Genomic DNA, 13,066 nt, shown 5'->3' with positions numbered 1-13,066 from the left:
CAGAGGTTTCGCGATCATCTGCCCTTGTTCTTTTGGGGGATTTCAACTTCCCGGATGTCCGCTGGGAATACCACACAGCAGAGAGGGAACAGTCCCGGAGGTTCCTGGAGTGTGTGGAAGACAACTTCCTAACACAGCTGGTGAAGGAACCTACTAGGGGAAGTGCCCTACTGGACCTACTGTTTGTTAACAGAGAAGGTCTTGTGGGGGATGTAAAGGTTGGAGGTCATCTTGGGCAGAGTGACCATGAAATGATAGAGTTTTCAATTCTTGGTGAAGGGAGGCGGGGAGCCAGCAAAACTGCCACCTTGGATTTCCGAAGGGCAGACTTTAACCTGTTTAGGAGCATGGTTGAGAGTGTCCCTTGGGAGGCAGTTTTGAAGAGCAAAGGTGCCCAGGAAAGCTGGTCATACTTCAAGCAGGTGCTCTTAGAAGCACAGGTGAAGGCCATCCCCATGTCCCAAAAGACGAGCCGACGGGGAAGAAGGCCAGCCTGGCTAAATAGAGAGCTTTGGCTGGACCTCAGGAAAAAAAGGAAGGCTTACATTCTCTGGAAAAGGGGCTTAGCAACTTATGAGGATTATCAAGATATAACAAAGCTATGCAGGGGGAAGATTAGAAGGGCCAAAGCTCAATCAGAACTCAGCTTGGCCACTGCAGTTAAAGACAACAAGAAGAGATTTTTCCAGTATATCAACAGAAAAAGGAAGACTAGGGAAAATATAGGTCCACTGATGAATGAGACGGGTGCCCTAGTGGTGGAAGACACAGAGAAGGCAGAGTTACTGAATGCCTTCTTTTCTTCGGTCTTCACTGATAAAGCCGTCCCTCACACATCCCATACCCTGGAGGCAAGGGGGAAGGTCCGGAGAGAGGAAGATTTTCCCTTAGTTGAGGAGGACCGGGTCAGAGACCACTTGGCCAAGCTGGACATTCATAAGTCCATGGGCCCTGACGGGATGCACCCGCGAGTGCTGAGAGAGCTGGCAGATGTTATCGCTAGACCACTCTCCATTGTCTTTGCAAGGTCATGGGGAACAGGAGAGGTGCCTGAGGACTGGAGGAAGGCTAACGTCACTCCAATCTTCAAAAAAGGCAAGAAGGAGGACCCAGGGAACTACAGGCCGGTTAGTCTCACCTCTGTCCCTGGGAAGGTAATGGAGCGACTCATTCTGGATGTCGTCTCCAAACACATAGAGGAACAGGAAGTTATTGGAAGTGGTCAGCATGGATTTACCAAGGGCAAATCATGCCTGACCAATCTGATAGCTTTCTATGATGTTATAACGGGTTGGCTGGATGAGGGGAGAGCCGTAGATGTCATCTACCTTGACCTTAGCAAGGCTTTTGACACTGTCTCCCATAACATCCTCATTAGGAAGCTGAGGAAGTATGGGCTAGACGAGGTGACAGTGAGGTGGATCGAGAGCTGGCTGAGTGACAGAACCCAGAGGGTTGTGATCAGCGGCACAGAGTCCAGTTGGAGGCCTGTAACGAGTGGTGTCCCTCAGGGGTCAATACTTGGACCAATTTTGTTCAATATATTCATTAATGACCTAGATGAGGGGACAGAGTGTATCCTCAGCAAGTTTGCTGATGATACCAAGCTGGGAGGGGTGGCCGACACTCCAGAGGGCCGTGCTGCCATCCAGCGTGACCTGGACAGGCTGGAGAGCTGGGCAGAGAAGAACCTAATGAGGTTCAACAAAAGCAAGTGTAGGGTCCTGCACCTGGGAAGGAAGAATGCCAAACACCAGTATAGGTTAGGGGCGGACATGCTGGGAAGCAGCTCTGAGGAGAAGGACCTGGGGGTCCTGGTAGACAGCAAATTATCCATGAGCCAGCAGTGTGCCCTTGTCGCCAAGAAGGCCAATGGCATCCTGGGCTGCATAGGGAAGACTGTGGCCAGTAGGTCGAGGGAGGTCATTCTCCCCCTCTACTCTGCACTGGTGAGGCCACAACTGGAGTACTGTGTCCAGTTCTGGGCTCCCCAGTTCAAGAGGGACAGGGAACTACTGGAGCGAGTCCAGCGAAGGGCAACCAAGATGATTGTGGGACTGGAGCACCTCCCTTATGAGGAAAGGCTGAAAGAGCTGGGACTCTTTAGCCTGGAGAAGAGAAGGTTGAGGGGGGACCTGATTAATGTTTACAAGTACCTAAAGGGTGGGTTTAAGGAGGACGGAGCCAGGCTCTTTTCAATGGTTCCCAGCGACAGGACAAGGGGCAATGGGCACAAGCTAGAACATAGGAAGTTCCGTTCAAATACACGGAAAAACTTCTTTACAGTGAGGGTGACAGAGCACTGGAACAGGCTGCCCAGGCAGGTGGTGGAGTCCCCTTCTCTGGAGATTTTCAAGACCCGCCTGGATGCAGCCCTGAGGGATGTGCTTTAGGCAATCCTGCTCTAGCAGGGGAGTTGGACTAGATGATCTCTAGAGGTCCCTTCCAACTCTGAAGATTCCGTGATTCCGTGATTCTTCATTAGTCTACAATTCTCTGCAAGTCCACAAAGAAAGGATAGTTACTGATTTCGGATCAGAAGGGACCTTTGGAAGTAAACTAGTCCAACCTGCTCACTCACAGCAGCCTAAAGCAAGATAGAGCCAAACAGATAAAGTTTTCAGGCCTTGTCAAGTTCCGGTGAAGCTGAAATCTCCTTTGTGAAGTCCAGGGTTGTAATTACACTGTTTGGCTTGATCAATTAAACTCTATAAACTTATGGTTGCTGCAGTCAAGTAGAAGCATTTAAATCAAGCATGTTTGTGTTGTGTTCTGGGTTTTTGTGTGGTTTTGGTGTTGGTGGCTTGCGTGGGGTTTTTTTGTTTGTTTTGGTTTTATTTGTTTTGGTTTGTTTTGGTTTGGTTTTGTTTGGTTGTTTGGGGTTTTTGTTGTTGGGTTGGTTGGTTTTTTTAATGTGATTACAGTGCGGTAGTAACTCTTGTTATTGTTCCTCTTCTGCTTTTACTTGATGTCTGTACCTTGTGTTTTTAGACTGGAGGGACTATTTTGTTCATACTTTGAGGGAAAGAAGTGGTACTGGTGCAATGATAATATGCCATCTCTTTCCAAACAAGGCAAAGGGGTATCCTGTATACCCTCAAAAAGGTGGGAAAGGGAAGGGACATTGATGTACCCAACAAACAAGTGGCCCATCTATCGTTATGTGGATAATTCTGACCTGGACAATAAGGCAACAACTGCTGGCCACCAAGCTTCAGTTAACAGGTTAGTTTGGGCTCTGGTTGTTGCATCTGAGTGATCTTCCTGCACAAATCTGAAGTACTGAGTATCTTCAAGTTAGGCCTAGAAGCAAAAGTCTGTATTCTGTGAGGAGAAAATGAGTTCTGTTAAGCTCTTAAGTCCCATGACAGGCCTATGAAGACATAATTGTTTCTAATCGGTGCTCATAGAGCACTGACATGCTCTACCTGCAGCCAAGTAGTTCTCAGAGAGGCAAAGAAATCATGTCTTCATAAATAGCGAAGAACTCTCTTCCAGGCTTGTCTTTGCTGCTGATAACCAGTATAAAGAAACGGAGGAGAACTTGCAATTCAAGTGAGAATAGTTTTGGAAAGTGTGTTTTAATCTATGAAGCCATCAACAATGAGGGAACTCGTCTTGTTTTTCTTAACATAATGCTATGCCTTATAGAATCATAGAATCTTCATGGTTGGAAAGGACCTTTGAGATCATCAAGTCCAACCGTACACACACCAAAAAAACCCCCAAAAACCCCCACAACCAAACAACCTACAATCTCTGTCACTAGAGCATGCCCTGAAGTGCCAAATCTACACATTTCTTAAATACCTCTAGGGATGGTGACTCAACCACCTCCCTGGGCAGGCTGTTCCAGTGCCTGATCGCTCTTTCAGTAAAGTAATTCCTCCTAATATCTAACCTAAACCTCCCCTGCCGCAGCTTCAGACCATTTCCTCTGGTCCTGTCATTATTCACCTGGGAGAAGGGGCCAACACCCACCTCCCTACAACCTCCTTTCAGGTAGTTGCAGAGGGCAATGAAGTCTCCCCTCAGCCTCCTCTTCTCCAAGCTAAACATGCCCAGCTCCCTCAGCCTCTCCTCATATGACCTGGTCTCCAGACCCCTCACCAGCCTGGTAGCTCTCCTCTGGACACGCTCCAGCACTTCTATGTCCCTTTTATACAGATGGGGCCCAGAACTGAACACAGTACTCGAGGTGAGGCCTCAAGTTCTAGTCTGTAATGCAGTATACACAACTTGTAGAACAAACTGATAAACTTAGGGTCGATATTTGTAATGTAGTTTATAGTGGGCAGCTGATATACCTGTGGATGGGAGGAAGCCATAGATAATTCACTACCCCGTCATCTGTAACTAGCCCTCTAACCAAGAGATTAAAGATACTGTTGGGGATGTGATTAAACAGACAAACAAAAACCCTTTATGCATATATTTCAGTAGTTGTGCGCCCTCCATCTTGAGTTCAAAGCTGAATGAGGAGATAGAGTTCAGTCTGTAAAATTAATCTTTCTGGAACTGAAATGATATGTGCACAGTTCCAGTATGCCAATGTGCTCTTTTGTTAAGTGAGAATTATGATTGAGATTTTCTACTTAACCCTGATTTCAGACACATTTGTTTGAATTTACTGGGCATATTCTGGTGGGTATGCACGGACCTGGAAGGAAGGAAACGTGAATACATTTTCACTCTGTCATTGAGTCAGCTGTTCACAAATCATTTCCCTTCTGCGTGCCTGAGTTTTTAACGTCTGTTTTGGTAATGTGTGCTGAGATGTCTAGAGGAAGCCCCGTAAGTGAGGGTGAAGTGTATCAATTATTTCTACTAATACGTAGTATTTATTTGGAATTGAGGTCATAAAGAGCTTTAGTGGAGCCACAGCTTTGTAGGCAAGTATAGAAGTTACACATATATGATCCCACCTGTTTCTGTATCTAATTACATTTATTCTGTTCAGGATTGCTTGATGTATGTTGTTGTTGTTGATTGGTATACGGTGGGGAAAAAAATATGAAATCATTAGTTGTAATTTCACTCAGACTGGAAAATGTACCCAGTACATTGCCTGTACTTTTTACAGATATTTCATCCCTGATGCAGTAATGGGAGCTGGTTATTTTTGCTTACTATTCTGTAGGTGACCCGTTGTAATAGTGCTCAGAAAATGAGGTGCAGTAAGTGGCTGAAGCATTTGGAAGTGTTGTTCCTGTCCTGCCTGTAGATTTGGGTCTAGGACAGCAATTTTAACCATATTTTCCAAGAAGCTTAGGGGCTGATTTTATGACTACCGAGTTATAAAATCCTGCTTCTAACTCGGGGTGTTGAGTACAAGTGAGAATGTGAACTCCGAATGCTTCTGCTTCTCAGCTTCTTCGTCTGCAACAATAATTCCTCACTTGTATGTCTGTCTTGCTCAGCTCAGATGGCCCTCGTGAATGTGGGAGGACAGTGTTCAGCTTTGGAGAGGTTTGGTGTTGTCCTTAAAAATAAGGTCAAGGAACAAATTCTCAGGTTTACTGTGAAGATGAGCAATGCTGGAAATATGTGGATTAGATATCTGAAATTCTTAGGAAGTCTTGAGAAAAGGATAGTCTCCCACTCTGTGTGAATAGTCTTCAGCTGAAGACAAGCCCAGCCTCAAGGAGAGCTGCGAAATATTCCCATTGAATCCCATGCTTCTGAAACAGGTGTGGCTTGTTTTTTTTTCCCCAACAGTAGTGTCGTATCTCGCATTGTCTGGGATATTAGCACTAATGAAATCATTCATTCTTGATAAGCTATTCAGTTATTTTTATCTTAAATGCTACTTGTCTTTATTTAGGAACTAATAAAATGTACTTCATCATGTTGTATACAGAAGAAATTTCTTGAATGATACGTACCTTAAGAGAAAGATTGCTTGTTTGTTTGTAGTTTCCCTGCTACGATGCGTGTAGGAAGATGAGGATGTTCTGAATTACATACATGCACATTTAGATTATCATCTACTGTTTAAAATATTTTCTTGGAGCCGTCTTGTGCTATTAGTAGCCCGGCTAGCAGGAGGCATTAATTTCACCCCTTTAAACTAATGAAAGCACTATGCTTGCATATATTCCTCTTGGAAGTCCTAGCGTTATTACCAGAGTTGGCAAATAAATAAATAAATGAAATAGGTAACTAACACTTTTTTTCTTTGGTTTTTTGTTTTGCAGCTGGTGCCACGTATATATTTGGGAAGAGTGGGGGTCTCATCCTGTACACCTGGCCAGCTAACGACAGACCGAGCACAAGGACAGACCGTCTCGCTGTGGGCTTCAGCACAACAGTGAAGGATGGCATTCTCGTTCGGATTGACAGTGCCCCTGGGCTTGGTGATTTTCTGCAGCTGCACATAGTGAGTATAGATAGGCCCATGTCTATGCCAGACCTGGGTTTCTGTTAACTGAATGTGCATTTGAAGAAAACTATTACTGTAAAATAGTATGTGTCATACTCTGCACTTTATGTATCATCAGCAGTCATCAAATTAACCTGCCTTATATAGTTCTTTAGGGTTTTGTAGAATTACTGAATGGGATGCACAGGGAACCGTGTACTAGTGCCACAAGAAAGCAGGGGGAGACACCAAACCAAGCAAAAAAAAAAAAAAAAAAAAAAAAAAGCCTTATGAGATTTAATAACAGTGGGGTTAGAGTAGAAGTATTTTGCAGCAGTGTTAATCTACTGTGGCATATGCACAGTGCTGAATACAGCTGAATTTATGGAGGAGAGTATTACTATTCTAAGAAGGCAAAGAATGAAATGGAGCGATACGGTGGTGGTTTTTTTCCTCACTGAGAAAGTTAAGTGAGAACTGAACAGATCCTCAAGCTGATATAAGTGATGCTTGCTTTAGCAAGACTTAAGAATTAAATGTTGTTAGCACAACACGAATTTGCAAAAAGAAAATAGACTTTTTTGTGAGAGCAAATATTAAAGTAGGGAAACTTGAATGAAGGTGACTTTAGGGAGAATTGAACTGTTTGAGAGAATGAGAACACTAGGACTGGAAACTTTCGGAGTTTGTTATTTTATGTGATGCTTTGGGGGGAGGGGGAGTTGTTTGCTTTATTTTCTTCTTTAAAAAAAAAGTAGCCAAGAAGTTTACTACAGGTAGAAGCTGGTCATGTTACTTGATGCTCAGATTTATTTCCAGTGTTTTATACATTAATTCACAATGGATGGAGAATGGGCCAATTGCAGGTTTTGAATGAGCTGGGGAACTGTTGACATTATATAAGTGAATACAAGGAATGCCGTGTCAAAAGGGGTCAAAACACAGACCTAATGTGAATGACTGAGGGTCTTAATCTGCTGCTGGAATTTGCCACGTTCAGAACCATGTTGAAGCACTGGCTATATTGCAGGGTGGTTCTGAAACAAGGGTCAGGGCTAGTACTCATTGCAAGCACTTTAAGTGGTTTTATTTTGAATTTTCTTGTAGAATTCATATTCATTTGAATGAGCTAAAATATGGCCTTGAGCCATTAGGCTGTCACCAATTCTGGTTTCTCTCTTTTTGTGATATATCCAAATACTTAGTTTGTGTTTTATGCTGGAATGACAGTGAGATCAAATCCTGGCATATTTTTATTGCTTTCTCTTGCTTTCTTAAAAACAAAACAAAAAGAACGCTGGAAGACTTTATAAAAGTGAACAATGCTAAGCCTAATGGGCTGGAATTCTGTAACTCACATTAAGCAAAAGGGGTTGGATATGATGGAACAAGAGAATGTCTGTTCTTCAGATGTTATAATACATCATGTGTAAAAATGCTATCAATTAACTGGAGATCAGTATGCCATGTGAGGAGAGGTGCAGAGATATGAATTTGCAGAGGTGCAGAGATTATGAATTTGTTCAGTCTTAGATAAAGAAACTTAAAATGGGATCTTGTTGGTCTTGGCTCCCTAATGGGGTGTTACAGAGAAGATGGAAGTCAGGCTCTTCTTTTTGTGGTACTCAGTGGAAGGAAGAGGGGAACTGAACACAAGTGGCAACAAGGAAGTTTTGATCCTGCATTAAGATAAGAACTTGCACAATGAATCTCTTTGACACTAATGATGAAGGCACGTAGTTTTTCTCTATAACTTGGTCTTGAATATTATCAACTCTGCCCTGAAAAATTAGGCCAAATTAACTTTTTAATGAGTGATCGTTTTTAACATTATAACCAATTTTGCTGGATAGATTGAAACAAATCAAACAAATTGAACCTGAAGTGTAAGTGTTGATTTAAAAAAAAAAACCAACAACAACAACAAAATGTTCATGACTTTATACCAGTCAGTTTTGGAAAGGAATGAAAGTTTTTCTGCTTTCTCACGACATATTTTGTTTGAAGTACTCTGAATGGCATGATGCTAGTTTCAGATTATTTCAGGTATCTAAATCAAAGCTATTAATTGTGGCTGATATTAATGCTAAAGTTCTGTTGACCGCTTCCTGTGTAGTTTGGCCAATTTTATCCCTGCAGATGTTCACTAGCAGCCAATATAGAACTCGTTCAGCTTTAATTTCTCTTGTTCTTTTGTGGTCGGGGTGGATTAGGAAGATTTGTGAGTCATTCATGAGGAGCAAAGGCATGCTGCTGGGCTCTTCTGGGTATGGTTGTGCTGTTCATCGTATATATCACTGACTCTACCTAAATGTTCAGATAGATGTAGTCTGAGACTCATGCTGTTATACGTAATAGAAAAGTTTAAGAGAACTTTTTAAAGTGTTATTGGCTTCTTGAATGTCTGTAAGACTTTGTTACCTCTGGTTTATGGTTCAAAGTCACAGAAGTGAGCTTACATCAGGATAATTTTGGAAAAATTCAAAATCAGAAATGAAAGGTGCATCTTGAAATGACATTTAAAATGCAAGACCATATAGGACCTCTTACTTAGCAAAATGCGTGCAAGCTTTCCATGAGACCAAGATCTTTTGTAAATGACTGAAAACTACCACATGCTTTGTGCTGTCATGTTTAAAGACTGTCTCCATCTTCCTTTCTTCAAAACCTTGTTCTTCCATTAGGCCATTTTCAAGTGTAAAGAAAAACAAGGCAGCGAGGATCAAATTATAATAGAAATATGGGAAAAATAAATTTGCAGATCAGAGCTATGAAAGCAGATTAAACTGCTAATAAAATAAAGATCAAAAAATGCAAATACTTAATAGGCAAATTGTAGGAGAAAGAGAAAATAGGCATTAAAACAGGGAAGACCAATGTTAGTGTAATTTATGTTATGCATATTTAGAAACTAGACTTTTAAGGAGGAATTATATTTAATAATAAAAGTGGCAGGGATTTTCCTGGATGAATACTGGGGAGACCTCTTTTTGCCTTTCTGGATATTCCAGTCATAGACTTTATTTTGGATACAGTGTACTAGATTCTGCCCTTCTCACACTTCCCTGGGTGTTCTGTTGGTGGTAACAGGTGACAAAAGCTACTTGGTGATCATTGTTTTTTAATGGGCATCGTTAAACTAAAATTTAATCCAAAAGTCATAGTATAGGCTATGGTTTATCAAGATCTGATGCTATTTTAAAGATTGTAAAAGTAACTTGTACTCTGCTAAGACTTTTTAATAGTTTGCCTGGGTTTTGAATATCATTTATGTTGTGGAGTTTTCTTTATAATCTCTTTCTATTTGTAAAATTCAAAGTGAAAAAAAAACCAAACACAAACCAACCTTATTAAGAAGTTACATATTTGCTTGTTTAATTTATGGTTGTTCTGTTTGGATTCATTTTTTAATTATCAGTCTTTCAGACATTGTGGAAATTTATTGACTAAGGTGTCTGTTTTATATGACAAAAAATTACAGCCTCTGAAACTATTTTCTCTCCTGATTTACAATGAAGTATAAGCCGGCAGCCCTGCAAAAATGGATGGCATACCATTAAGATGAATGTCGTATATGAAGCATGAGGTGTTTTTGTGAATAGACTGTAGCACATGGAAAGAGAGTGGTGTTATAGCACCAAAGCCCTCCTTATGAGATTTTTCTTTTCCCCCAGCCCCTGACAATTCATTCAAAGCACCGAGTCCACACCTGTACCAGAAAATTGCCTTCCACAATGGATGCTTAAAAAAAATACATGTATGAGTTGTGGTTGAATGTTTCTGTATGTTCATTCACCTTACACTACCACACCTATTTTGTGATTTACAACATGCAAAAATCTTCTTAGAGATCAAATGGGGAGAGGAAGACAGCTGCAGGTGATGATGGATATCATTCTTGTGATGACTATGGAGAGAAATAGCCCTCCAAGTGCACTGCTGATTTATTCCGCAGTCTTTCATTTTGCTGTATATTGTAAACTGTCGTCTCACCTCTGGCTTTTCAGAATAGTGTTGAGAGACTAGTCTAGTTTCTGAATTGCTGGTAAAAAGTAAACTCTAGCCTTGGGCAAAAATGCTAGTGATTTTGGCGTGAGTTTTGCTTAAGTAGTCCCAAACTAATGGGGATCCATCACTTAACACCAGGCTGCAACTGAAGGCTGCAGAATTAGATATAGAACATTCAGATTCTTAAATGATAAGTATAAGAAAGTCTTCCCTGAGTTAGAGGTGGCATCGCTAAATGAAAATGAGTATAAATGGAAGAAGATGTGTGCGTATGTTCTACCACAATTATTAAGTTATCCTGTGATTGGCCAAAGTCTGTGTTTGGTTTTTGTGGTTGTAGAGACAACTCTGGCTCCTCTGTACAGAGAATCTCCTGGAGATTCCTTCAAAACTGCAGTGCCACGTCATCTGAGCAGAGTGAAGAAGTAGAAGCATTTAAATCAGGAGAAGGATAACCACAGAGGGAGAGTGAACTGAATATCTTAAGGGTTGGACTGAGATAATAAATGGAGTTTGCATTTTACTTTTCTATAACCAAAATCATCTTGATGCAAAATATTTCAGCCTTTCTTAGGCCGAATTTGAAGTGGGCATTACAAGGGTAACATTTTATACACAAGAAAATAGAAATGGGAGGGTTTCCTTCAAACTGTTCCGTTTTGCACAGTGTATCTACAGAGGCTATACACCATGGAAAAAAACTGAGGGATCTATTTCATTCTCCTGTCTCATGTTCTGCTTTTTTTAGCTGCCTTTACTGTCTTCATAGTTACAGTTTTCTCTTAAAGTGTGTTTTTCACCACGTTAGACCTCCTTTTTTTTATTCTTGTATAAAATTCTTAGTTTGTTCAAGTTTAATTTTTGTGAATACAAATCATTTCACTCTACCGTATCTTGGTCTTTTTTCCATTGACGTGCATTGATTCAGAATAGTGCTATTATTCTTGCCTTTCCAGGCTTTTAACTGGTATAAAGTAAGTCTTTGAGTTTGTGTACGTTTCTGTGTACGTTTATTCTAATTACATTTATACAAATTATGAATCCCTACAGATTGGTATGGAATATGTATTCAGTGAAAGATTCTTTATGGTGAAGCATGCCAGTGGATCACCAAAAGGTGAAGTGGGGCAGAGGCTTCTTTGTTGAGGTAGGAAGTTGTTCACTGGCTGGCTATAGGAGGCAACATCTCCTGTAACACATTTAGCTGAGGAGTGAACAATTAATGAATGAGAGTGGCTAGACTGCCTACTCGTGAAAGGAAGGAATTAGGATGAAGTTTCAAGCAGAAGACAATATAGTCTGGATCCTTAGAAGGTATAGAAGAACAAACTGTCTAAAGACATTTTCCAGGAAGAAGAAATCTAGCAACCTACCCGAGGGAGTACTCCTCAGGACTCCTGTAGTTATTAACATATAAAAACTATCTGAATGTAGCTTTCTGTTAGGGATAGGTTCTCTGGCAGAGACTTCTGAATATATTGTCTTCAATAGGTGCAACCTGAGGATTAACATACGTGTGAAAACTTGAAGCCATGATTGCTAACGTACCAGGCAAGACGGCAAGTGAGCTGAATGAGGGAGTGGGAGAACTTTTCTGACATAGTGTTAGTATATGAAGATTCAGAAGATTCTCTCTTTCATTTCCTCATGTATATCTTTTATAAACATCTGTAGCTGTGTTTTTTGAGTTCTCGAAGTTATGACTGACTTTTAACCTAACTCAGTTTGCCTGTTATTTAAAGTAACTGGGGATTGGCAAGATAGTCCTCATATAAGATGTGACATATATGTGTACACTGCAGTACCTTAAAAAGTAACTTATGTCCCCAGCAGAACCTCCACTGTGTGCAATGGAGCAGGTTTCCGTTTAGCTGTGTGGGCCAGATGGAGTGCTGGCACCAAAAGGATTGGGGTGGCAGTACTGTCCCCTAGCAACAGTGGGTAACTTAGGACACTCTCTAACAGACATTGAGCTACTGCATTGCAGATGGGTTCTGAAGACCACACAGAGCACATCACAAGTGTTTACCTCCTTTCTATAATTATTTATATTAATAAATGTGAGTTGTAAGTCACATCTTGCTTTTTGCTTAGGGTGGCAGTCATCTTCAGCTGAGGCTTGCATCTTAATTGCACTCCATTTCTTTATGTTGATCACAAGAAGATGATTTAAGTGCATCTGTGTTAATCAACATTGAAGCAGATTAACAGCACGCATACAGTCAGTTGCTACTTTTCCTTAGATAGAAAAGTAATTTCTAGATGATGACTGGTAAATTTTTAGATTGCTTGAATCTGTTTGCAAGAGGACAGAAAACTGCCCAAAATTGTGGCTTCTCTGGACAAGGGGGGAAATAGCTTAAAAAAAAAAATAATAAGATTAATGTGTAATTTAAATACCAAAAGCTAAGAAAGTGAGCAGAAAACCGAGGTATTGGTAGTATGGATAACAAAGGTGATTCCTTGACAAAAAGCCTATCCAAAGGAATAACAGGCGTTCCACTGAGAGCTGCAAATCCATTTGCTGTCTCTGTGTAGCAAGGTGTGGTGCATGCTGTAGGGATTAATTTCTTGGTACTTCATATATATTACAACTGGCTTTTTTTCCTGTCTGTCATGACATCTTTTGTGTGTGTGATTTATTATTGAAGATATTTGACTGGGGATGGTAAAATTACCCTGTAGGCTAACTTGGAA

General features: G+C 41.0%; 1 protein-coding gene across 2 annotated transcripts in view; it reads left to right on the top strand.

Annotated features, from left to right (window-relative positions):
- LOC128909113 (neurexin-3-beta) overlaps positions 1-13,066 on the top strand; it is a 386,021-nt gene that overhangs the window by 111,344 nt on the left and 261,611 nt on the right. For both annotated transcript variants that reach the window (XM_054200358.1, XM_054200357.1), the window contains exon 2: positions 6,198-6,379. In XM_054200358.1, the coding sequence (XP_054056333.1) occupies positions 6,198-6,379 (182 nt within the window). The remainder of the gene's footprint in view (positions 1-6,197; positions 6,380-13,066) is intronic.

The sequence above is a fragment of the Rissa tridactyla genome, chromosome 4 (assembly GCF_028500815.1).
Source record: "Rissa tridactyla isolate bRisTri1 chromosome 4, bRisTri1.patW.cur.20221130, whole genome shotgun sequence".
Classification (NCBI taxonomy): Eukaryota; Metazoa; Chordata; class Aves; order Charadriiformes; family Laridae; genus Rissa; species Rissa tridactyla.
Note: the sequence above shows the minus strand (reverse complement) of the source record. Positions and strands in the feature narration are given on the sequence as shown.